This window comes from Tachypleus tridentatus, unplaced genomic scaffold (genome assembly GCF_004210375.1).
Source record: "Tachypleus tridentatus isolate NWPU-2018 unplaced genomic scaffold, ASM421037v1 Hic_cluster_2, whole genome shotgun sequence".
Lineage (NCBI taxonomy): Eukaryota > Metazoa > Arthropoda > Merostomata > Xiphosura > Limulidae > Tachypleus > Tachypleus tridentatus.
In genome coordinates, this window is record NW_027467782.1 from 65,781,208 (window position 1) to 65,805,334 (window position 24,127).

Below are 24,127 nucleotides of genomic sequence, written 5' to 3' on the forward strand. Positions count from 1 at the left end.
TTTCTACTGAGTTGATGAAGTAAGATTTTTCCATTGAAATAGATCTCTGTATTTTGAATATGGTTTTAGGTAATTTTTGTATGTGTGTGTGTGAGCATATATAACCAGAAACCATACAAATAACAAATCATTGTTTTGTTTTTCTCTTTCTCTTAGTATGAAATCTGTTAGTTTGGAGAAAAGGGTATGTTGTTATCAGCATGAAGGTACATCTTGTTCGCTTCCAGCTTTGCCTTACACTAGGCACTGTGTCAGACGTATCCTTTTTATTGTTTCAAACTAGTAAATCCTTGGTAAGTAAGAACATGGGTGGGACTTCCACACCTAGTTCATGAGTGCTGATTCTCTTGTAAACCTTTTTAGTTTATAAAAACTTGAATAAAATCCAAATTAATAAAGGCTTTTAGAATAATATAATTAAGGCTCATTTTTATCTTTTTGATATTGTTATAGTTTTGTGAAGGAATTAAAACAAACCAGAAACCTTAATTTAAATGTTTTGAATCTCTACTGTTAAACATTATGATTTTTTTTATATTTTATTATAGTATTTGACAAGTATTTCTTTTGATAAAAGAATCTCACTTCAGTAAGTATTTTTTTTGATGATAAAACTGAAATTTTGATTTATAACAGTTATAACTTATCATACACACCATTACTGAAAGTTTTCATGAAGTATATACCATTAAAATTTAGTTATTATATGTTTTAGGCTGTTGTATAAGTGTGCTTGTGCTTGTCTTTAACATGGGCACCAGACATAATGTACAATGTCGATCAGTTACTTTTTGAACACTGCACGGGGAGGTTTGCAGATAATACACAGTGTTGTGTACCTGCTTTTGATGTGACACATGAATTACCACTTTGTCCAGAACATGCCAAGAAAAGAGTAAGTTTTGGTTCAGTTACAGCTGAAATTGAGTAAACTGGTGAATAAAACATGTACACAATTTCGATATACTGTGTGATGGAAAGTTAAAGCAGTGAGTCACTTTTGGGCAAAATATATTTAGACCATATATTTTGGAGGTGGATTAGATGGATAGTGAAGGAAACTTTATTACCAATGTATAACATTTCAACAGTTAACTTTGTTATTATCATCAGATAAAGTGAACTTGTCAAAACATTGTACATTTGTAATAAAGTTTACAATGTTTCAGAAGTTAATTTTTGTCATCATCAGGTAACATGAGTTGTTAAAATAGTGTACATTAGTAATAAAGTTTACAGTGTTTCAACAGTAAACTTTTATCACCATCAGGTAATGTAAACTTGTCAGAATGTACATTAGTCATAAAGTTTACAGTGTTTCAACAGTTAACTTTTATCATCATCAGGCAATGTAAACTTGTAAAATGTACATTTGAAATAAAGTTTACACTAGTCCAGCTGATAAGTCTTACAGTTTAAAGCGCTAAAATCAGGCTCGATTCCCCTCGGTTGGCTCAGCAGATAACTTAAAGTGGCTTTGCTATAAGAAAATACTCACACTCACTCGTAATTAGAGTTAAGTAGGTGTATTGTCATAAACAGTTGTATTAATTTACATTGTATACATTGTTTTAGAGATACTAGTATTGTAGGAAAAGGGTTAGAATTTTACTACTGCTGTTTTTGATAGATTGTTCTCAATGTTTACCCACCTTACATCTTACCGTGTTTTTTACCCACCTTACGTCTTACCATGTTTACCCACCTTACATCTTACCATGTTTTGCCCGCTTACGTCTTACCGTAACTGCCTGCATACGTCACGTGTGTTTTGCCGCATACTTTACCATGTTTGCCCACCTTACGTCTTGCCGTGTTTGCCACCTTACGTCATGCCATGTTTGCCCACACCTTACGTCTTGCCGTGGTTCATCCACCTTACGTCTTGCCGTGTTTCATCCTGCCTTACGTCTTACCATGGTTCGTCCGCCTTACGTCTTGCCGTGGTTTGCCTGCCGCGCGTCTTGCCGCCGTGTTCCGCCGCAGCTTACGTCTTGCCGTGTTTGCCGCAGCCTTACGTCTTGCCGTGTTTGCCACCATCCACGTCTTGCCGTGGTTTGCCCGCATACGTCTTGCCGTGGCAATCCAATCTTACGTCTTGCCGTGGCAATCCGCCTTACGTCTTGCCGTGGTTTGCCCGCGTACGTCTTGCCGTGCGTTTGCCGCCCCGTCTTGCCGTGGTTTTGCCGCTTGTACGTCTTACCGTGGTTTGCCGCTTACGTCTTGCCAGGTTTGCCACTGTACGTCACGTACCATGTTTGCCCACCTTACGTCTTACCGTGTTCGTCCGCAGCCGTCTTGCCGTGGTTTTCGTCCGCAGCCCACGTCATCGCCGCCGGTTCGTCCGCAGCTGCGTCTTACCGTGGTTTGCCACCTTACGTCTTGCCGTGGTTTTGCCTGCTGTACGTCTTGCCGTGGTTTGCCTGCGTACGTCTTTGCCGTGTTTGACCGCATGCCGGACGTCTTACGCCGTGGTTCATCTACCATACGTCTTGCCGTGGTTTTCGAGCCGCCGTACGTCTTGCCGTGGTTTGCCTGCGTAGCGCGTCTTGCCGTGGTTTGGCCATGCATTCTTGCCGTGGTTTCGCTCCGCGTACGTCTTGCCGTGTTTGCCACCAGCGCGTCTTGCCGTGGTTTTTTGCCTGCGTACTTGCATCAGCCGTGGTGTTGCGTGCGTACGTCTTGCCGTGGTTCACTTCTGTACGTCTTGCCGTGGTTTGGTTACGTCTTGCCGTGGTTCGTCTTGCATCCCGTCTTGCCGTGGTTTGCGCTTGTACGTCTTGCCGTGGCGCAGCATACGTCTTGCCGTGGCGATCCGCCGCTGCGTCTTTGCCGTAGCCCCGTCCACATGTACGTCTTGCCGTGGTTTGCCCACCTTGCGTCTTGCCGTGGTTTTGCCGCGCATACGCGTCTTGCCGTGGTTTGCCCACGCATACGTCTTGCCGTGGTTTGCCCCGCATTACGTTTTGCCGTGTTTGTCCGCCTACGTTTCTTGCCGTGGTTTTGCCATCGCATGTACGTCTTGCCGTGGCCGTCCACTGTACGTCTTGCCGTGGCCACGATCCGCAGCACGTCTTGCCGTGGTTTGCCCGCGTACGTCTTGCCGTGGTTTGGCCACGTCTTGCGTCTTGCCTTACATGGCCGTCATGCGTACGTCTTGCCGTGGCCACTTGCAATCTTGCGGTCTTCAGCGCCGTGGTTTACGTCCGCAGCTTGCGTCTTGCCGTGGACATCCGCCCACGTCTTGCCGTGGTTTGCAATCCGCATACGTCTTGCCGTGGTTTTGCCCGCAGCCACGTCTTGCCGTGGTTTGCCCGCATATACGTCTTGCCCGTGGTTTTGTCCGCAGCCCGTCTTTGCCGTGGTTTCGTCCGCTTGTACGTCTTGCCGTGGTTTGTCCGCAGCCCGTCTTGCCGTGGTTTCGTCCGCCTACGTCTTGCCGTGGTTCGTCGCTGCTTACGTCTTGCCGTCTTTTGCTTTTGCGTACGTCTTGCCGTGGTTGCCTGCAGCCTGCGTCTTGCCGTGGTTTGACCGCATACGTTTTGCCGTGGTTTCGTACCGCCTTACGTCTTGCCGTGGTTCGACCGCCTTCCCGTCTTACCGTGGTTTGCCCCGCAGCCTCGTTCTCGCAATGGTTTACTGCAGCCTTACGTCTTGCCGTGTGGCCGATCAAGTCTTGCGTCTTGCCATTGGCCGATCCACTTGGCCATCTTTGCCAAATTGGCCCAATCACTTGGCGTCTTGCCGTGGTTTGCCCACTTGTACGTCTTGCCGTGGTTTGCCGCGGTACGTCTTACGCCGTGGTTTGCCCGCAGTACGTCTTTGCCGTTTTGCCCGCTTGCGCGTCTTACGCCGTGGTTTGCCCGCCCGTCTTGCCGTGGTTTGCCCGCGTACGTCTTGCCGTGGTTTGCCCGCAGCCCACGTCTTGCCGTGGTTTGATCCGCCTTACGTCTTGCCGTGGCCCCGTTCGCCGTACGTCTTGCCATGGTTTTGCCCCGCATACGTCTTGCCGTGGTTGCGTCCACTTGTACGTCTTGCCATGGTTTGCCCGCCTTACGTTTTACCGTGTTCGACCGCGTACATCTTGCCATGTTTGCCCACAGCTACGTCTTGCCGTGTTTTACCCACCCATCTTGCCATGTTTATCCACCTTACATCTTACCATGTTTTACCCACCTTACGTCTTACCATGTTTTACCTAATCCTTAGCATCTTACCATGTTCATCCACATTACATCTTACCATATTCACCCACCTTACATCTTACCATGTTCATTCACCATACATCTTACCATGTTTACCCACCTGGTATTGCATGGTGTTGATATTATTATGTAACATATGGATTTGGTGCTGTGAAGCAAAAAAGAATTTGTAGACCCCACCACCACATTTACTCCACTCCTATAACACTGAATGCAGACTTTTCAGGTTTCAAACTTTTGTGGATCCAAGACCCTACATGTAAACTTTTAGATCAATTTCTCCTAATTTGTGGGAGAAGTTGTGAAATGAAGTAAACAAAAACAAATATATGTTACTTTAAAAAACACTCACTTACAACAGCTTTTCAGTTTTAAGAAATGCACTTCAATGAACATGTTTAAGGATGTTTGATGTAAATTGTACATGTTGATTCTGTCTGCTAGAGTCCCTGTGATAGATCCCATATATACAACTTTCAGATAATGCTTTAGTGTACTTGGAAGTATGTGATGGTTTTAATGAGTGTGATTATCATGCAGTTCTCTATAATTCTAAATATAGGTTCTGTTGAGATGTGAATGTTGGAAGTATGTGATGGTTTTAATGAGTGTGATTATCATGCAGTTCTCTATAATTCTAAATATAGGTTCTGTTGAGATGTGAACGTTGGAAGTATGTGATGGTTTTAGTGAGTGTGATTATCATGCAGTTCTCTATAATTCTAAATATAGGTTCTGTTGAGATGTGAATGTTGGAAGTATGTGATGGTTTTAATGAGTGTGATTATCATGCAGTTCTCTATAATTCTAAATATAGATTCTGATGAGATGTGAATGTTGGAAGTATGTGATGGTTTTAATGATGTGATTATCATGCAGTTCTCTATAATTCTAAAGGCTTCATGAATAGTCATCTTTAAAGTGTGAAGCACTTGTAATATCATGTCTCATTCCTCAAGATGAATACCCATGCTGTAGTTGGCCTTATTTAGTGTCTGTACTGGCACTAATAATGTTTTATAGAAACCAAAGAATTTCATCTGGCCCATGTATGAACAGATCCTGTACTTCAACACGTCTCAACCTTTAGTTTCCCTGTAACATATGACAGATTTCAAAGGTTATTAATAAAGCAGTTATTCACTAAGTCAGAGATCTGTGTACTTAGTGTAGAATGTACATTTACACTGGTAGTTTATAAATGAAATATAACTTATTCTTGGGAGCATATTAATTTTATATAGTAGAAAGTGAAAAACATCTTTCATTGCCTCATGATTAAGTGACCTGAATACTAAACCTGTTCAAGAATAATAAACTTCAAAGCCTAATGAATCTAATGTATGGTTTAATTATATTCATGTATTTGTGAAATACCACAGCTGTTATTCAGATTTATAATGTTAATACACTTCCGTGACACCAGGAATATGATGATGCTTAATGAAAAACTGTATTTTCATTAGCTTCTTAGGATAGTGGGTCAGAGAATGTATGGATTTATATGCAGCAGGCTGCTCTTAATATCAAGCACTCTCTACAAACTGTATTAGAAAATTAATAAATATGTTTGGAATTTTAAAAACTTCATCTTGTGATAAGAGATAATGAAATTTTTTTTTTTAATATTCTGATGTTGTTTGATTGGTAATACAAAGTTGTGCTTGTATTTTTAGGATAATTACAATAAAATTGTCTCTGAACCAAAACCTAAAAAAAGCCAAGAAAAAAGCCAAAGCGTCAGCTCTGACCGTCCTACTAAAAGGAAGAAGAAGAAACATCAAAACATCAGTCCCTTATCACCATCATTAAGTTCTCACCTGAATGAAAGTGGTATGATGTTTGTTTTACTCTACTCTTTTATTTGAAAACAGTAATTTAAATGAAACATTTTTAGTAAAAAATACATATCTTTCTATAATAATATTTGCACATTACTAACTGTGTTTTGTTTTCTGTTATTAAAATGAGCAGATTATATTTGTTATTGAAACTGTGATAGGTAAAAAAATATATAAAAAAGTGTGCATCATTTGTAAATATCTTGTCAAGATCTTCCAAGAGCCCTTTATCAGTTTGGACAGTCAATAATCTATATTCTAAAATGATGGTTGTTTTGGTATTTGAGTAAACTTGACTAACCTAACCATTTCCAGGCTGGACATTTAATATTCTTTCCTAATTAGCAGCTAGTTAGAGCTTGGTTTAGTAATTTTGTTTGGATTGAGATGTCTCCAGAATTTTATTGTGAAACAGAAATAGTTACTTTGGTTTTGGAATTTAAGTTTCTTGTTGTTTGTGAAAAAAATCCACTTTGTGTATCTGGTCAATTTAACTTGATGTTTTATCAAAAATTTATTTAGCTGATTGCAGCAATCACCACTTGTGCTTATAAACTGTGAAAAATAATGTAACTAACACAGAGATTTTTAATGACCTTTCAAAATTGCATCACAGACAGTTTCAGCTCGATTCGTATTTCTTTTAATACTTTAACTAATTGCAGTAGTTATTACTTGTAATTATAAAATACAATAAATACTGACAGATGTTTTGATGACCTTTGACCTGATCATTGAAAATTACATTACCATTATTGGACTAGGTATTGTGATTTTACTAATGATGAAGTTTAACTTGTATCAAACAGTACAGTTTTTTCATTGCTACATATTTTGTTTTATCTTTGTACATTAGTTGAATATACTTAATAAGGATTTCAGTCATCAGAATATTATAGTACTTGCTAATGTAACTAAACTTCTGTAATGTATCCTTTAAACATGTAATTTAATATAGCAACATGTTCAGGAATTACCAATACCTGCAACATTATAAAAATAAGTTCTGTTACTTATACCAAACTGTTGTTATACACTCTGTTCTATCTAGTTCTATACCAAACTGTTGTTATACACTCTATTCTATCTAGTTGTATACCAAACTGTTGTTATACACTCTGTTCTATCTAGTTGTATGCCAAACTGTTGTTATACACTCTGTTCTATCTAGTTGTATACCTAACTGTTGTTATACACTCTGTTCTATCTAGTTGTATGCCAAACTGTTGTTATACACTCTGTTCTATTTAGTTGTATACCAAACTGTTGTTATACACTCTGTTCTATATAGTTGTATACCAAACTGTTGTTATAAAGTCTGTTCTATATAGTTGTATATCAAACTGTTGTTATACAGTCTGTTCTATCTAGTTGTATACCAAACTGTTGTTATACACTCTGTTCTATTTAGTTGTATACCAAACTGTTGTTATACACACTGTTCTATCTAGTTGTATGCCAAGCTGTTGTTATACACTCTGTTCTATCTAGTTGTATACCAAACTGTTGTTATACACTGTTCTATCTAGTTGTATACCAAACTGTTGTTATACACTCTGTTCTATCTAGTTGTATACCAAACTGTTGTTATACACTTTGTTCTATCTAGTTGTATGCCAAACTGTTGTTATACACTCTGTTCTATCTAGTTGTATACCAAACTGTTGTTATACACTGTTCTATCTAGTTGTATACCAAACTGTTGTTATACACTGTTCTATCTAGTTGTATACCAAACTGTTGTTATACACTCTGTTCTATCTAGTTGTATACCAAACTATTGTTATACAGTCTGTTCTATCTAGTTGTATACCAAACTGTTGTTATACACACTGTTATATCTAGTTGTATACCAAACTGTTGTTATACACTCTGTTCTATCTAGTTGTATACCAAACTGTTGTTATACACTCTGTTCTATCTAGTTGTATGCCAAACTGTTGTTATACACTCTGTTCTATCTAGTTGTATGCCAAACTGTTGTTATACAGTCTCTTCTATCTAGTTGTATACCAAACTGTTGTTATACACACTGTTCTATCTAGTTGTATACCAAACTGTTGTTATACACTCTGTTCTATCTAGTTGTATGCCAAACTGTTTCTTATACACTCTCTGTTCTATCTAGTTGTATACCAAACTGTTGTTATACACTCTGTTCTATCTAGTTGTATGCCAAACTGTTCTTATACACTCTGTTCTATCTAGTTGTATACCAAACTGTTGTTATACACTGTTCTATCTTGTTGTTTGCCAAACTGTTGTTATACACTCTGTTCTATCTAGTTGTATACCAAACTGTTGTTATACACTCTGTTCTATCTAGTTGTATGCCAAACTGTTGTTATACACTGTTCTATCTAGTTGTATGCCAAACTGTTGTTATACAGTCTGTTCTATCTAGTTGTATACCAAACTGTTGTTATACACTCTGTTCTATCTAGTTGTATGCCAAACTGTTGTTATACACTCTGTTCTATCTAGTTGTATACCAAACTGTTGTTATACACACTCTGTTCTATCTAGTTGTATACCAAACTGTTGTTATACACTGTTCTATCTAGTTGTATGCCAAACTGTTGTTATACACTCTGTTCTATCTAGTTGTATGCCAAATTGTTGTTATACACTCTGTTCTATCTAGTTGTATACCAAACTGTTGTTATACACTTTGTTCTATCTAGTTGTATGCCAAACTGTTGTTATACACTCTGTTCTATCTAGTTGTATACCAAACTGTTGTTATACACTGTTCTATCTAGTTGTATACCAAACTGTTGTTATACACACTGTTCTATCTAGTTGTATGCCAAACTGCTGTTATATAGTCTCTTCTATCTAGTTGTATACCAAACTGTTGTTATACACACTGTTCTATCTAGTTGTATACCAAACTGTTGTTATACACTCTGTTCTATCTAGTTGTATGCCAAACTGTTGTTATACACTGTTATATCTAGTTGTATACCAGACTGTTTTTATACAGTCTCTTCTATCTAGTTGTATACTAAACTGTTGTTGTAGTCTGTTCTATCTTGCGTATACCTGCTGTTACACAGTTTTTCCTATCTTGTCGTATACCTGCTGTTACACAGTTTTTCCTATCTAGTCGTATACCTAACTGTTTGTATACAGTCTGCTCTATCTTGTCGTATTTAGATATTGTCTGTAGCTGTTTCCAGAGACCTGCTTTACTTCTGATTGTTTTATATACATGCTGTAATATTGTGATAAAGTGGCAATGAAATAGAAAATAAGATGAGTAATTGTGTTTCTTGAGCGATTGTAGTTTCTTAGCAAACATGAGCCTTTCTTTGGTGTGAACAAAATAAAATCAAACCATGTTATTTACAGACAAGATTCCTTAGAGCTGTGTAGAGATTAAATTTAAAACATAGTTTCCATTTTTCTTTGTAAATTTTACAAAATAATTGTTACAGAAATTGATATTTGGGTGTACACTGAACTCACTAATACAGATAGGGCGAATCTAGATAGGTTATTACTCAACTAAATTCTATCAGTATGAGTTGCTTAACATCTAAACAGTATTCTGTTATCACATGCACTAGCTTGTGTTAAAGTTATTAACCTTTCCTGAATGGTTCAGGTTTAATTTAAATATAAATTGTGAGTTATATCATTTCACTTTAAGTGTGTATTATCTTAATTTAATTTGTGTTTATTGTAGTTCTAAGTAAATAAAAAAGACACAGTAATAAGGTCTTTGTTTTATTGAACCACAAGTTTTCATGTTTGTTTAGCTAATTATGAAACAAATGATTCATATTTATTCAAATAATAAACACTGTTCAGGTATAAATCTTATTAGTTGAGACTAAGCTCTATTTTTAAAACTCTACAGCTTGTGATATGGTATATAAGAAATGTATTTTGTGATGAAATGTATAGCCTACTAAATTTGGATAACGTTTTTATATAAATGTGATGTGAATAAATAGTTTATTTTGATTTGTTCTAACAGTTCATTGTTGCTATTATTTTCTATTTCACAGAGATGTAATTTAATAGTGTTACCAGTTTTTTAATATGGTATGACTTGAAAGATTTACTCTATGATCTATTTTATGTCATAACTTCAAAATTTGATTTTTTCAAAAATATATATTTAGAAGAAAATAGCAGTACTGTTACAAAGAGTGAACCAGTGTCTGTAGAACCACCAGTTGATGCAGGGGAAGTGAAAGATCTGGGTGGCCAGCTTAATTCTGACTTAGGCAGTGACTTGGATGAACAGTTGTCTCCAGGTAGATATTTGTGCTGTTATGTAGAACAAACATTATGTAAGTGATTAACAAATCAGTTAAGGAAATGTCTTGGAACTTTCCTCAATAAACTGTGTCTAGAGTAGAATGTGAACTATATATCCTGTAGGGTTCACAAAATTAGAATACTTTTCTGTATAATTTCTTTGTTGCAATGGTGACACTTAGAATTAGTCATGTTTTGTGAGAAAATCTCAGTTTAACTTAGTCATGCCCAGATGGGTGCATTCTTCCTCACTACAAAATTATACCATTCAGTTTGAAAGACAGTTATCATTTTCCTAAGGATTCAAGAGTTTATTTGAAATTGATTTAATACAGTGGTTTTATTTAATTAATACTGCTACCTTTAGAGAAACTATAGAAGCCTAGAAATATAAGGAAGTACTTTTTGATTTTCAACTATACAAGCCAGTGTGACTTGAGTTCAGTTGCACAAAGATTGAAACAAAGTGATGAAAGCTTAGCTTGATGCTAGAAGGAAACGTGTTTGTGAAACAAGTCCTACCATTTCAGTCCTGTTATTTTAAAGGTTCTGAAAAGTTTGCTTTATCATTTTCTACTTTTCTTAAATTATGTTAGAAAATTAAATGTTTTCCAAAGAACAGGATGAAATAGGCTTAGCTAAACCATTTTGCATATCAGTGTATTGGGTTTTGTTTCACTGACAAGACCGGTGTTAAGCACTGTTTATAAATAAATTGTGTTAGTTGTGTGTCTACATGTCTCGCCTGGCAACAGACATGCTATATTCAGTTGTATTTTGTCTTGGACCATGTTAAAATGAGTGTTGTATTTGTTGAGAGTTCAAATAGTTCTTACTTTCAGCCTGAATGATGTTTAAGGTGATACCAACTTCATCTGGTTTTTAACTGTTATAATTTTATATTAATAACTTCATACAAGTTGTTACTCCTTGTGTTAGATTTAGATTCTTAATGTTTCTGAATTGTTGTTTTTAATTATTTTTATTGATCTTTGATTTTCTATCTGTTTTCCTGTATAGAAATAATTGCAAGCTGTTTATTTAATTTTATACATATTTTATATTATTGTGTATTTATTTACGTTTTTTTTAGTTTTTATGTATAATTTATAGTTTTCAATAACATTGTTCTGTAAATAGTTTTATTTTGATCATATCTCTTGTTCTTGTGTTTTATTTCTTTGTTCTATTACAAGTTGTGTTTTGAAAGTACTAATTTTGTTACATCTTCTGGTCTAATTCCTAATATTATACAGGCTTTTAATGTTATAAATTTTTTAACATGTAGCAAATCAACATGAGTAAGTCCCATCATGTATTTTCTTTTTGTGGAAATTGAAATTGAATGTTTCTCTGTTTCCTAAATTTACAGTTAGTATGTTTATAGAACCATCTTCTTTTTCATTTTGGAAACTGTCTATCATTATGATGTTTATTTAAAAAAATCATACAGTTTTTCTTCCTTGAAACCACACAGAATATCACCAGTATATCTTCACAAGAAACAGACTTTATATTCATAAACCCTGTATTTGTATGTATGTATGTTGATGAGGAATAGTGTTACATGTATCTGAGATGACAGATTTGATATTCATTAACCTTGTATATCTATGTATGTTGATGAGGAATAGTGTTACATGTATCTGAGATGACAGACTTTATATTCATAAACATTGTATATCTATGTATGTTGATGAGGAATAGTGTTACATGTATCTGAGATGACAGACTTTATATTCATAAACCTTGTATATCTATGTATGTTGATGAGGAATAGTGTTACATGTATCTGAGATGACAGATTTGATATTCATTAACCTTGTCTCTTTACTTAGAATTTTTTTTCACACATTGTTCCTAATTTTAAAATTATTTTAATATATTCTGAAGGTAATTCATGATACCTGTCTATTGTGTTTCATTGTAATAATGTACTTTGATTCTTATATCTAAGCTACATATATTGTTGATACATTGACTCTATATTAAAGCTTCATAATATTTCTATTAGATTTTCTAATATTGTTTATAGTAGTTTTCAACAAGTTTTGTCCTGTTTTATTTTAATCGTGGAGCTCTTTAATGGCATAATCGATGCTTGAAGTAGTCATACATTGTTGGGATTGGACACAATAAGAAAGGTTCGGTATGTTACAGGTAACTGTTTGTTATTCATGTACCTGTTAGAAGATCACAAATATTTCTTTAAATTCCTTTGAACATGAGTTTAGTTTGTTTTTAATATTGTTATCACAGTAAATGGTTACAGGACTTATTACATTTAAAGATGTTTGATAGATAAGTTATTCATATGCACCAACAACAGGTTTTTATACTGAATATAATCATTTGTTGTTTTCTTACATAAGTATAAAATGAACTGAAGAACACAGATTTTTATATTGTTATTAATCTATCTACTTGACACTTATTGAAAAGTTGATCACATTTCTCAGGGAGATTTAACTAATATTATCATCTGACTTGATATAGTTTCTTGTATCATTAGTTGTATGTCACAACTGTGGTGAATATAAAGTTTTGAACTAGCACAACTGAAGGACACTAATTTATCATCAGTTGATGTGGTATAAAAAATGTACCAGTTGTAAAGTTTACTGTGTAAAAAAGGTTTGTTTTTTTAATGCTGACATTATTTGTATTAAGAACTGAGTGTGAGATTTGCTTGATACAAATTATTGTGTAAAATGTTATGCCATAACTAATGTTGAGTAAAATTGGTTGGTCTATTATCAAAATAAACACCTTGGTGTGTGTGGAATGTCTAAAAAATATAAGTTATGTCATCAGATTGAAAATAACCCCAATATTTTCAGGGACAATTGAGAAAACCCTTGAATTTCCCCTTGATGCTGCAGAACTTGCCCACCAAGCTAGTAAGCTGCTTGAAGAACATGACTTTACAGAGGTTCTCAACAAGATACCTGATGAAGCTTTTACAGAGCTGTTTGCTGGTGAGCATTGGCTGATTTTCACAGATTTCAAAAACATACTGATAATTAATTTCACTTTATTCATGTGATATATACTTATTTATACTGTTACTGATTCCATTATTAGTTATAATGTTCTCAAAACCTTGGTAGTATACAAGGTTTCCTGGTAAATGTAAGAAATTTGTAAAAGCACTTTAAGAACAAAACAAAAATTACATTATTCAGGACGTTTATACTCTGTATATTTATCTCACAAGTTACTGGAAGTTTATACTCTGTAGTTTTATCTCACAAGTTACTGGAAGTTTATTCTCTGTAGTTTTATCTCACAAGTTACTGGAAGTTTATACTCTGTAGTTTTATCTCACAAGTTACTGGAAGTTTATACTCTTGTGTTTTATCTCACAAGTTACTGGAAGTTTATACTCTTGTGTTTTATCTCACAAGTTACTGGAAGTTTATTCTCTGTAGTTTTATCTCACAAGTTACTGGAAGTTTATACTCTGTAGTTTTATCTCACAAGTTTCTGGAAGTTTATACTCTGTAGTTTTATCTCACAAGTTTCTGGAAGTTTATACTCTGTAGTTTTATCTCACAAGTTACTGGAAGTTTATACTCTGTAGTTTTATCTCACAAGTTTCTGGAAGTTTATACTCTGTAGTTTTATCTCACAAGTTTCTGGAAGTTTATACTCTGTAGTTTTATCTCACAAGTTTCTGGAAGTTTATACTCTGTAGTTTTATCTCACAAGTTTCTGGAAGTTTATACTCTATGTTTATACTCTGTAGTTTTATCTCACAAGTTTCTGGAAGTTTATACTCTGTAGTTTTATCTCACAAGTTTCTGGAAGTTTATACTCTGTAGTTTTATCTCACAAGTTACTGGAAGTTTATACTCTGTAGTTTTATCTCACAAGTTACTGGAAGTTTATACTCTGTAGTTTTATCTCACAAGTTTCTGGAAGTTTATACTCTGTAGTTTTATCTCACAAGTTACTGGAAGTTTATACTCTGTAGTTTTATCTCACAAGTTACTGGAAGTTTATACTCTGTAGTTTTATCTCACAAGTTACTGGAAGTTTATACTCTGTAGTTTTATCTCACAAGTTTCTGGAAGTTTATACTCTGTAGTTTTATCTCACAAGTTTCTGGAAGTTTATACTCTGTAGTTTTATCTCACAAGTTTCTGGAAGTTTATACTCTGTAGTTTTATCTCACAAGTTACTGGAAGTTTATACTCTGTAGTTTTATCTCACAAGTTTCTGGAAGTTTATACTCTGTAGTTTTATCTCACAAGTTTCTGGAAGTTTATACTCTGTAGTTTTATCTCACAAGTTTCTGGAAGTTTATACTCTGTAGTTTTATCTCACAAGTTTCTGGAAGTTTATACTCTGTAGTTTTATCTCACAAGTTTCTGGAAGTTTATACTCTGTAGTTTTATCTCACAAGTTACTGGAAGTTTATACTCTGTAGTTTTATCTCACAAGTTACTGGAAGTTTATACTCTGTAGTTTTATCTCACAAGTTACTGGAAGTTTATACTCTGTAGTTTTATCTCACAAGTTACTGGAAGTTTATACTCTGTAGTTTTATCTCACAAGTTTCTGGAAGTTTATACTCTGTAGTTTTATCTCACAAGTTACTGGAAGTTTATACTCTGTAGTTTTATCTCACAAGTTTTTGGAAGTTTATACTCTGTAGTTTTATCTCACAAGTTACTGGAAGTTTATACTCTGTAGTTTTATCTCACAAGTTACTGGAAGTTTATACTCTGTAGTTTTATCTCACAAGTTTCTGGAAGTTTATACTCTGTAGTTTTATCTCACAAGTTACTGGAAGTTTATACTCTGTAGTTTTATCTCACAAGTTACTGGAAGTTTATACTCTGTAGTTTTATCTCACAAGTTTCTGGAAGTTTATACTCTGTAGTTTTATCTCACAAGTTACTGGAAGTTTATACTCTGTAGTTTTATCTCACAAGTTACTGGAAGTTTATACTCTGTAGTTTTATCTCACAAGTTACTGGAAGTTTATACTCTGTAGTTTTATCTCACAAGTTTCAGGAAGTTTATACTCTGTAGTTTTATCTCACAAGTTACTGGTAGTTTATACTCTTGTGTTTTATCTCACAAGTTACTGGAAGTTTATACTCTTGTGTTTTATCTCACAAGTTTCTGGAAGTTTATACTCTGTAGTTTTATCTCACAAGTTTCTGGAAGTTTATACTCTGTAGTTTTATCTCACAAGTTACTGGAAGTTTATACTCTGTAGTTTTATCTCACAAGTTTCTGGAAGTTTATACTCTGTAGTTTTATCTCACAAGTTACTGGAAGTTTATACTCTGTAGTTTTATCTCACAAGTTACTGGAAGTTTATACTCTGTAGTTTTATCTCACAAGTTACTGGAAGTTTATACTCTGTAGTTTTATCTCACAAGTTACTGGAAGTTTATACTCTGTAGTTTTATCTCACAAGTTTCAGGACGTTTATACTCTGTAGTTTTATCTCACAAGTTTCTGGTAGTTTATACTCTGTAGTTTTATCTCACAAGTTACTGGAAGTTTATACTCTGTAGTTTTATCTCACAAGTTACTGGAAGTTTATACTCTGTAGTTTTATCTCACAAGTTTCTGGAAGTTTATACTCTGTAGTTTTATCTCACAAGTTACTGGAAGTTTATACTCTGTAGTTTTATCTCACAAGTTTCTGGAAGTTTATACTCTGTAGTTTTATCTCACAAGTTACTGGAAGTTTATACTCTGTAGTTTTATCTCACAAGTTTCTGGAAGTTTATACTCTGTAGTTTTATCTCACAAGTTACTGGAAGTTTATACTCTGTAGTTTTATCTCACAAGTTTCTGGAAGTTTATACTCTGTAGTTTTATCTCACAAGTTTCTGGAAGTTTATACTCTGTAGTTTTATCTCACAAGTTTCTGGAAGTTTATACTCTGTAGTTTTATCTCACAAGTTACTGGAAGTTTATACTCTGTAGTTTTATCTCACAAGTTACTGGAAGTTTATACTCTGTAGTTTTATCTCACAAGTTACTGGAAGTTTATACTCTGTAGTTTTATCTCACAAGTTACTGGAAGTTTATACTCTGTAGTTTTATCTCACAAGTTTCTGGAAGTTTATACTCTGTAGTTTTATCTCACAAGTTACTGGAAGTTTATACTCTGTAGTTTTATCTCACAAGTTACTGGAAGTTTATACTTTGTAGTTTTATTTCACAAGTTACTGGAAGTTTATACTCTGGAGTTTTATTTCACAAGTTACTTGAAGTTTGTACTCTCTAGTTTTATTTCACAAGTTACTGGAAGTTTGTACTCTTTAGTTTTATTTCACAAGTTACTGGAAGTTTGTACTCTCTAGTTTTATTTCACAAGTTACTGGAAGTTTGTACTCTCTAGTTTTATTTCACAAGTTACTGGAAGTTTGTACTCTTTAGTTTTATTTCACAAGTTACTGGAAGTTTGTACTCTCTAGTTTTATTTCACAAGTTACTGGAAGTTTGTACTCTCTAGTTTTATTTTACAAGTTACTGGAAGTTTATACTCTCTAGTTTTATTTTACAAGTTACTGGAAGTTTATACTCTGCAGATTTATTTCACAAGTTACTTTAAGTTTGTACTCTCTAGTTTTATTTCACAAGTTACTTTAAGTTTGTACTCTCTAGTTTTATTTCACAAGTTACTTTAAGTTTGTACTCTCTAGTTTTATTTCACAAGTTACTTTAAGTTTGTACTCTCTAGTTTTATTTCACAAGTTACTTTAAGTTTGTACTCTTTAGTTTTATTTCACAAGTTACTGGAAGTTTGTACTCTCTAGTTTTATTTTACAAGTTACTGGAAGTTTATACTCTGCAGATTTATTTCACAAGTTACTTTAAGTTTGTACTCGAGTTTTATTTCAAAAGTTACTGGAAGTTTGTACTCTCTAGTTTTATCTCGCAAGTTACTTGAAGTTTATACTCTGGAGTTTTATGATTAAGTATTATTGTTTGTGAACATAAGGAGTGAAAGTGTTGATTGAATATAAAGTGGTTTTTATTAATAATGACAAGAAACCCACTTGAAGTAGAAATGTATTCACAAGATGGCTGGTTTGGATATTAATCTTTTGTTAAAATAAGGTAGAGGACAACCTTGCAAACTCTTTCTTTGTTAACCTGAAGATGACCTAAGAATGTCAAAAAGCTATTCTGTACTTTATTTTAATAAAAGTTTTACACCAATACCAGCAGTCATGACGATATAGAGTGATGTTTATGTTGATATTCAGATTACCTTTATGTAACGATAACATACATCTTTGTAAAAAAATGTTTAATTACTTGTTTTGACATTTGGACTTGTGACTTTAATGAGGATCTAAAACATCACAGGTTACCAAACTTTTTAAATCACAGTAACTGAAAACAAATATGCAACTACACAGTATAACAGTATGTGATGGTCAAAAAGTTCTGAGTTGTTAAATGTAAAAATAGAAACATTGATAACAATAACATAAAAATAGATGAAATCAAAATAAAAACAATAAAATGTTAAAAGGGGCCACACATTGTACCAATCAATGGAAGGGTGTCTGGACTGAGTCAGCCTTATATATTTTATGTTGAGAAAACTGACACAAGTTTCTAAAGTTTTTATTGTATAGGGTATTCCATTGATTGTTTAAGGTGTCCCATTGATTGTATAGGGTGTTCCAGTGGTTGTTTAAGGTGTCCTATTGATTGTATAGGGTGTTCCAGTGGTTGTTTAAGGTGTCCTATTGATTGTATAGGGTGTTCCAGTGGTTGTTTAAGGTGTCCGATTGATTGTATAGGGTGTTCAGTGGTTTTTTTAGGTGTCACAAGATTGTATAGGGTGTTCAGTGGTTTTTTTAAAGTGTCCTATTGATTGTACCATCTTATTTTAAGTAACGTTCAGTAGTGGCTTCTTTGTTGTCAAGATTTCCAGTGGTATGAATGTGTTCTTTGAAACAGTTGTGTATTGGACAGTTGTATTCATTTAGTTATGTGGCCAGACACTGTGGACATACAAGTTCATAGGGGGGACTTCTGTAAGCCATTCGTCTTTACAAAAAAAAACTTTTTTGATTTATTTGTATTGTCCTTCTATCTCAAGATGGCTGCTATGGGTAAATAGAGAACACTGTTTCAACCTTCTTCTATACTTTATTTTAATACACATACCAGCCGTCTTGAGATACATTTTTACATCATGTGGGTTTCTCATCATCACAAATGTATTATCCTTATTAAAAGCTGAACAAACAAGTATATTCTTCAGTTTCCTGCCAGATCTTCTAATCGCTTAACAAGGGCATAATCCATGAAACATTGTTTTGATGTGGTATTTTTCTTTTCTTGATGCTGTTTTTTAATGCCTTGTGTGTCAAAACTGTGGATGTTTTAGAAATTAACTATACAAGTAGCCACTGAACAATATTAGCTACTTAAGTTTGATCTTAGCATCTTATCATCCATGGGGTTACATATTTTTTAATATCTATTATATTGACTGTTAAGGACACCTTGTTTGGTGGATGGTTTGAGTTATAATGCAGAATAACAGGTTTAGCATGTGGTTTAGAATACCACATAGGTAACTAATTTGCTGTTTACTACAGTGACATTGGTATCAAGAAAGGGTATAGACATCTGGACATTATTAGTTAGTGTGAGTATTAAGGAATTCAACCAGTTCCAAAAGATAAAGGAGTCCATGATTCTATACACAGAGAATGTTGTTGTACATTTGGTTGTTTCAAGATTAGTTTTGCTGAATAACAGCAGATGATTCAAAGAAATGTATAAAACAGAGATCACAGCTGTGTCAATATTATTGTCTATAGTAGTGTCTTTCTTTTTGTAGAGAGTTGAATCTAATTTGAAGTGATTGTTGTTGAAAATAAATTTGGAAGAATTTATGACTTTTGTAGAAATATCAGTGGCAGTGTAACAGCTGACTGATCTAGGAAGATACGTAACCAAACACATACTTTGTTCTGTAGGAATGAAAGCCTATGTGGAAGTGGCATCAAGAGAAAGATGATAGTTTTATGTATAAATCATATATATAAACCTGTTGAGAAAGTAATTGGTGCCATTAAGGTGTACTGTAACTTGTTAAGTTATGCGTGGACACTGTTGGTCTTAGGGTTGTATCAGTTTATGAACTGGAGGTAATCCATATGCTTCAGAGTGTTTTGAATGCGATGGCTAACATTATCATGAAGTCACATGGGTATAGTGGTATTATTTTAAAATGTCCAGTTATTTCATTGGATCTTTCTTAAGAGGTTTGTATCCAGGGGAGCATCTTAATTATACATGTACTTCCATAGGTGGATGTATTCATCACAAAATTAATTATACATGTACTTCCATAGGTGGATGTATTCATCACAAAAGAACCTTTACATTTTTAACTCATTGATGGTTAACCTGAAAATCCTCAGATTTCATTGGTGTAACCCCTAGAAAAATATCAAACATTTTTGGAGTTGAACTTTATATATATATTTTTTTTTTTCATATTCTCTCTGTCCTAAATATGTAAGGACTTGGTCTCTTTAACTGATCTTATAACCACCATAAAGAAAGCATAAATATAAGTTGCCCTATTTTCTTACTAGAACAACTTCATATTGTAACAAGAAACTACAGTTTCTTATCTTATATAACTTACGACCCATAACATTATTCTTATATACTAAGATTTCTGTCACCCTACAGTACTGTTATATACTAAGATTTCTGTCACCCTACAGTACTGTTATATACTAAGAGTTCTATCACCCTACAGTACTGTTATATACTAAGATTTCTGTCACCCTGCAGTACTGTTATATACTAAGAGTTCTGTCACCCTACAGTACTGTTATGTACAAAGAGTTCTATCACCCAACAGTACTGTTATATACTAAGAGTTCTATCACCCAACAGTGCTGTATATACTAAGAGTTCTGTCACCCTACAGTACTGTTATATACTAAGAGTTCTGTCACCCTACAGTACTGTTATATACTAAGAGTTCTGTCACCCTACAGTACTGTTATATACTACGATTTCTGTCACCCTACAGTAGCTGTTATATACTAAGAGTTCTGTCACCCTACAGTACTGTTATATACTAAGATTTCTGTCACCCTACAGTACTGTTATATACTCACGATTTCTGTCACCCCTACAGTACTGTTATATACTAAGAGTTCTATCACCCTACAGTACTGTTATATACTACGATTTCTGTCACTCTACAGTACTGTTATATACTCACGTTTCTGTCACCTACAGTACTGTTATATATACTAAGATTTCTGTCACCCTACAGTACTGTTATATACTACGATTTCTGTCACCCTACGGTACTGTTATATACTAAGAGTTCTGTCACCCTACAGTACTGTTATATACTAAGGTTCTGTCACCCTACAGTACTGTTATATACTAAGAGTTCTGTCACCCTACAGTACTGTTATGTACTAAGATTTCTGTCACCCTACAGTACTGTTATATACTAAGGTTCTGTCACCCTACAGTACTGTTATATACTAAGGTTCTATCACCCAACAGTTACTGTTATATACTAAGAGTTCTATCACCCAACAGTACTGTTATATACTAAGAGTTCTGTCACCCTACAGTACTGTTATATACTAAGAGTTCTGTCACCCTACAGTACTGTTATATACTAAGAGTTCTGTCACCCTACAGTACTGTTATATACTAAGAGTTCTATTACCCTACAGTACTGTTATATACTACGATTTCTGTCACTCTACAGTACTGTTATATACTCTGATTTCTGTCACCCTACAGTGCTGTTATATACTAAGAGTTCTGTCACCCTACGGTACTGTTATATACTACGATTTCTGTCACCCTACAGTACTGTTATATACTAAGAGTTCTGTCACCCTACAGTACTGTTATATACTAAGAGTTCTGTCACCCTACAGTACTGTTATGTACTAAGATTTCTGTCACCCTACAGTACTGTTATATACTAAGATTTCTGTTACATTACAATACTGTTATATACTAATATTTCTGCTACACTATATAACTGTTACATACTAATATTTCTGTCGCACTATATTACTGTTACATACTAATATTTCTGCCACACTATATTACTGTTATATACTGAAGTTTCTGTCACACTACAATACTGTTTCACACTAAGATTTCTGTCACACTACATTACTACATAATATAAAACAGAGATCAAAACATAGTATTTTCTAAAGGCTAAAAGTTTGCATGACTGAAACTTAAGGTGAGTTTTACCTACTAAGATTTCTGTCACACCACATTCTTGTTTCTTAGCCCTTGTATACTTTTAACATACAAAGTACTGTTGGTCATGTGTAATTTGTATATAAAATTGATTTTTTTTGTTAAACAAAGAAAGCAAGAATGGAGAATATGTTCCTTCAAGAGAAGAGACAGAAGAGCTGGAACGGGCCCTTGCAGCTGTATCTAAAGATGTTCGTATGGCTAAAGAGTCTCTTGCAAAGCTGTCAGGAACAGGGCGAGAGCTTGGTGGCCTTCACAATAACCTACTTGAATCAGATAACCTGGTTGTGTCAGTGAATGAGAATTCATTTCATGAACTGGCTCACAGTGGATTGGATAACCTCAGTGTCATCACCAGTACCTTGTCCAGTGACCTAACCTCTTTGTCTGAAGATCTTTCAACCATGGCTCAAGGTCATATGTCACATCCTTCCCTTGTATCAGAAAGCCATTTGTTACATAATTCACTTCTCACTCTACAATCAGATCTTTCACATTCAAGTTCCATAAATGGCTATTATCTAGGACAAAATCGTATCCAATCAGATGGCTTGGCTACTCTCTGGTGTTTTGATGGTGGAGTCATATCCTATTCAGCTGTTGATCCAGGAATAATAGCTCAGTGGACTGTAGCTTTCCTCATGGTGCCTCACATTTTTCAACTACAGCTGTAGGCCTTGAAACCCCAACCACGTCAACAGCAAATACTGTATTCTCGTCAGTAAGTTCTTTTTTTTAACAACAGGGTCTGTTAGCACTAGTATCTGGGGATGAAACTGTAGTTTCAGTAGACCATACACCACCAGAGTGGTTTCTACCATGTTCTGAATCTTTTTCACACCCTGCCAATCAGAATGGGTTTTGTATCAGTTCTACAGCAAATGGCCAAGTTTTACCTAGTGTGCAACAGTTATTAACTACCATTGGGAAATATCCTCTTCATACATTAAGTACTGAAGTTTCAGTGGTGTCCAGTCCCAGCAGTTTGTCCACTCCAGCAGTCCTCAGTGAGAAGATAGCTGATGGAGATCACATTCAAACTATGTGTGTCACTGGTTCTTCAAATGTTTTAACAGAAAATCCTGGAACAGCTATTAAACAAGGAGGTGTTTCCTAGCAGTAGCTTGTAATTTCAAGTCAATATCTTGAGACTGTAAAGTAGTGAGAATAATTGTACATTCAATGATCCTTGTAAAGAAGGCTGTAGATACACACTTTATGTTTGAAACCTGTATTTGGATGGGTGACCAGAACATGCTCAACTGCTGATTTGTTTTTTTTAATTGTAAAGGTTAGTTTTACACTGAACACTTCTGTTTGTACAGCTAATAATTTTGTTTGTTTCCTTTTGTACATTATCTTGTTACACTAGTTTGTATTATATTTAAACTCAAGGACCACTTCTTTATGAACATAAGATATGATATTCCAGAATTTCTCATTTTGTGATTTTATGGAAACAAATTTTCCAGAAGGAGACTTGATATCTGAATATTTTAAACAGTAGATTAAAATATAAACATTTTAAAATGTAAACCCTTTTTTATCACTATGATTTAAATACAGATTGTTAAAAATAAAGGTATTTTCTTAGGGTTTTCGAGCAATACTTCAATGATGTATATTTTTAATTAAATGTTAAGTAGATAAATAGGTAAGTCAGCAGTGATTACACAATTGATTAAATGGTTTTTCACAAAAGGAGAAAATTACAGTTGATGTAGGTAAGTCTTGAGTCTGAACACTTTTCAAATGAGAAGGTATATGTTGTTATCCTATTGTTAAAAGATCAGGTTTTGTTTAAGTAAAAAATGTGATTGAGTCCTCACAAAAAAGGTAAAATTCTAAAGGCTAAAAGTTTGCATGACTGAAAATTAAGGTGAGTTTTATTGTTTAATGCATAGTTTGTTTCCCCTTTTTAAGAGATAACATTTAGTTAAAAACAGGATATTGTTAAAAAAAGAACTACATATACTGTCCCTTCTTAAGAGGTAACATTTAGTTAAAACAGGATACTGTTAAAACAATAATTACATATACTCCCCATTTATTAGAGAACATTTGAGTTAGAAATGGGATATATCTGAGACATTGAACTACATATATTCTCCCTTCTTAAGAGGTATGGTTTATTTAAGAAGACATTATTTCTGAATCAGGAATCAAGGTTAACTGAAAATACTGTAATGAAATCAGTGATTTTTCACAGTGAATTTTTCAGGTTGTGAAAATGTACAATGTACATTCATCCCTATGTGTTATTGAGTTCCCACTTTGAGATGAAATGCAGTGGTTTACTAGCTGTTAAGTTGAACTTACAAAAATAAATGTTTTTAAGAGATTGTTTAGATTTAGTAAGTTTTTAAGTGATGAGCAGTATTTAGTTATTAAAGAAATTCATTAGTAATAATGAGCAAATAGATAACTATGTTTATAGCAGTGGTTCAAAGTAGTAAAACATGTCTGCTGGTACTATGTCACCTTAAAATATCCAAGTCCATTGTTTCTTTAATAATAGTAACAACAAAGAAAACTGTTTAA

General features: G+C 34.2%; 1 protein-coding gene and 1 long non-coding RNA gene across 2 annotated transcripts; both read left to right on the top strand.

Moving 5' to 3' along the window:
- Positions 1-156: 156 nt before the first annotated feature.
- Positions 157-5,920, top strand: LOC143243368 (uncharacterized). Its single transcript, XR_013024369.1, has 3 exons — positions 157-257; positions 762-895; positions 5,882-5,920. It is a non-coding gene; the product is annotated as an uncharacterized LOC143243368 (long non-coding RNA).
- A 48-nt stretch (positions 5,921-5,968) lies between these two features.
- LOC143242368 (uncharacterized) lies at positions 5,969-22,703 on the top strand (the record flags this gene model as incomplete). Its single annotated transcript, XM_076485723.1, has 5 exons — positions 5,969-6,038; positions 10,180-10,314; positions 13,159-13,296; positions 21,698-22,230; positions 22,332-22,703. Coding segments are annotated over 5 exons (1,248 nt in total), but the record flags the coding sequence as incomplete, so codon positions are not given.
- Positions 22,704-24,127: the final 1,424 nt, after the last annotated feature.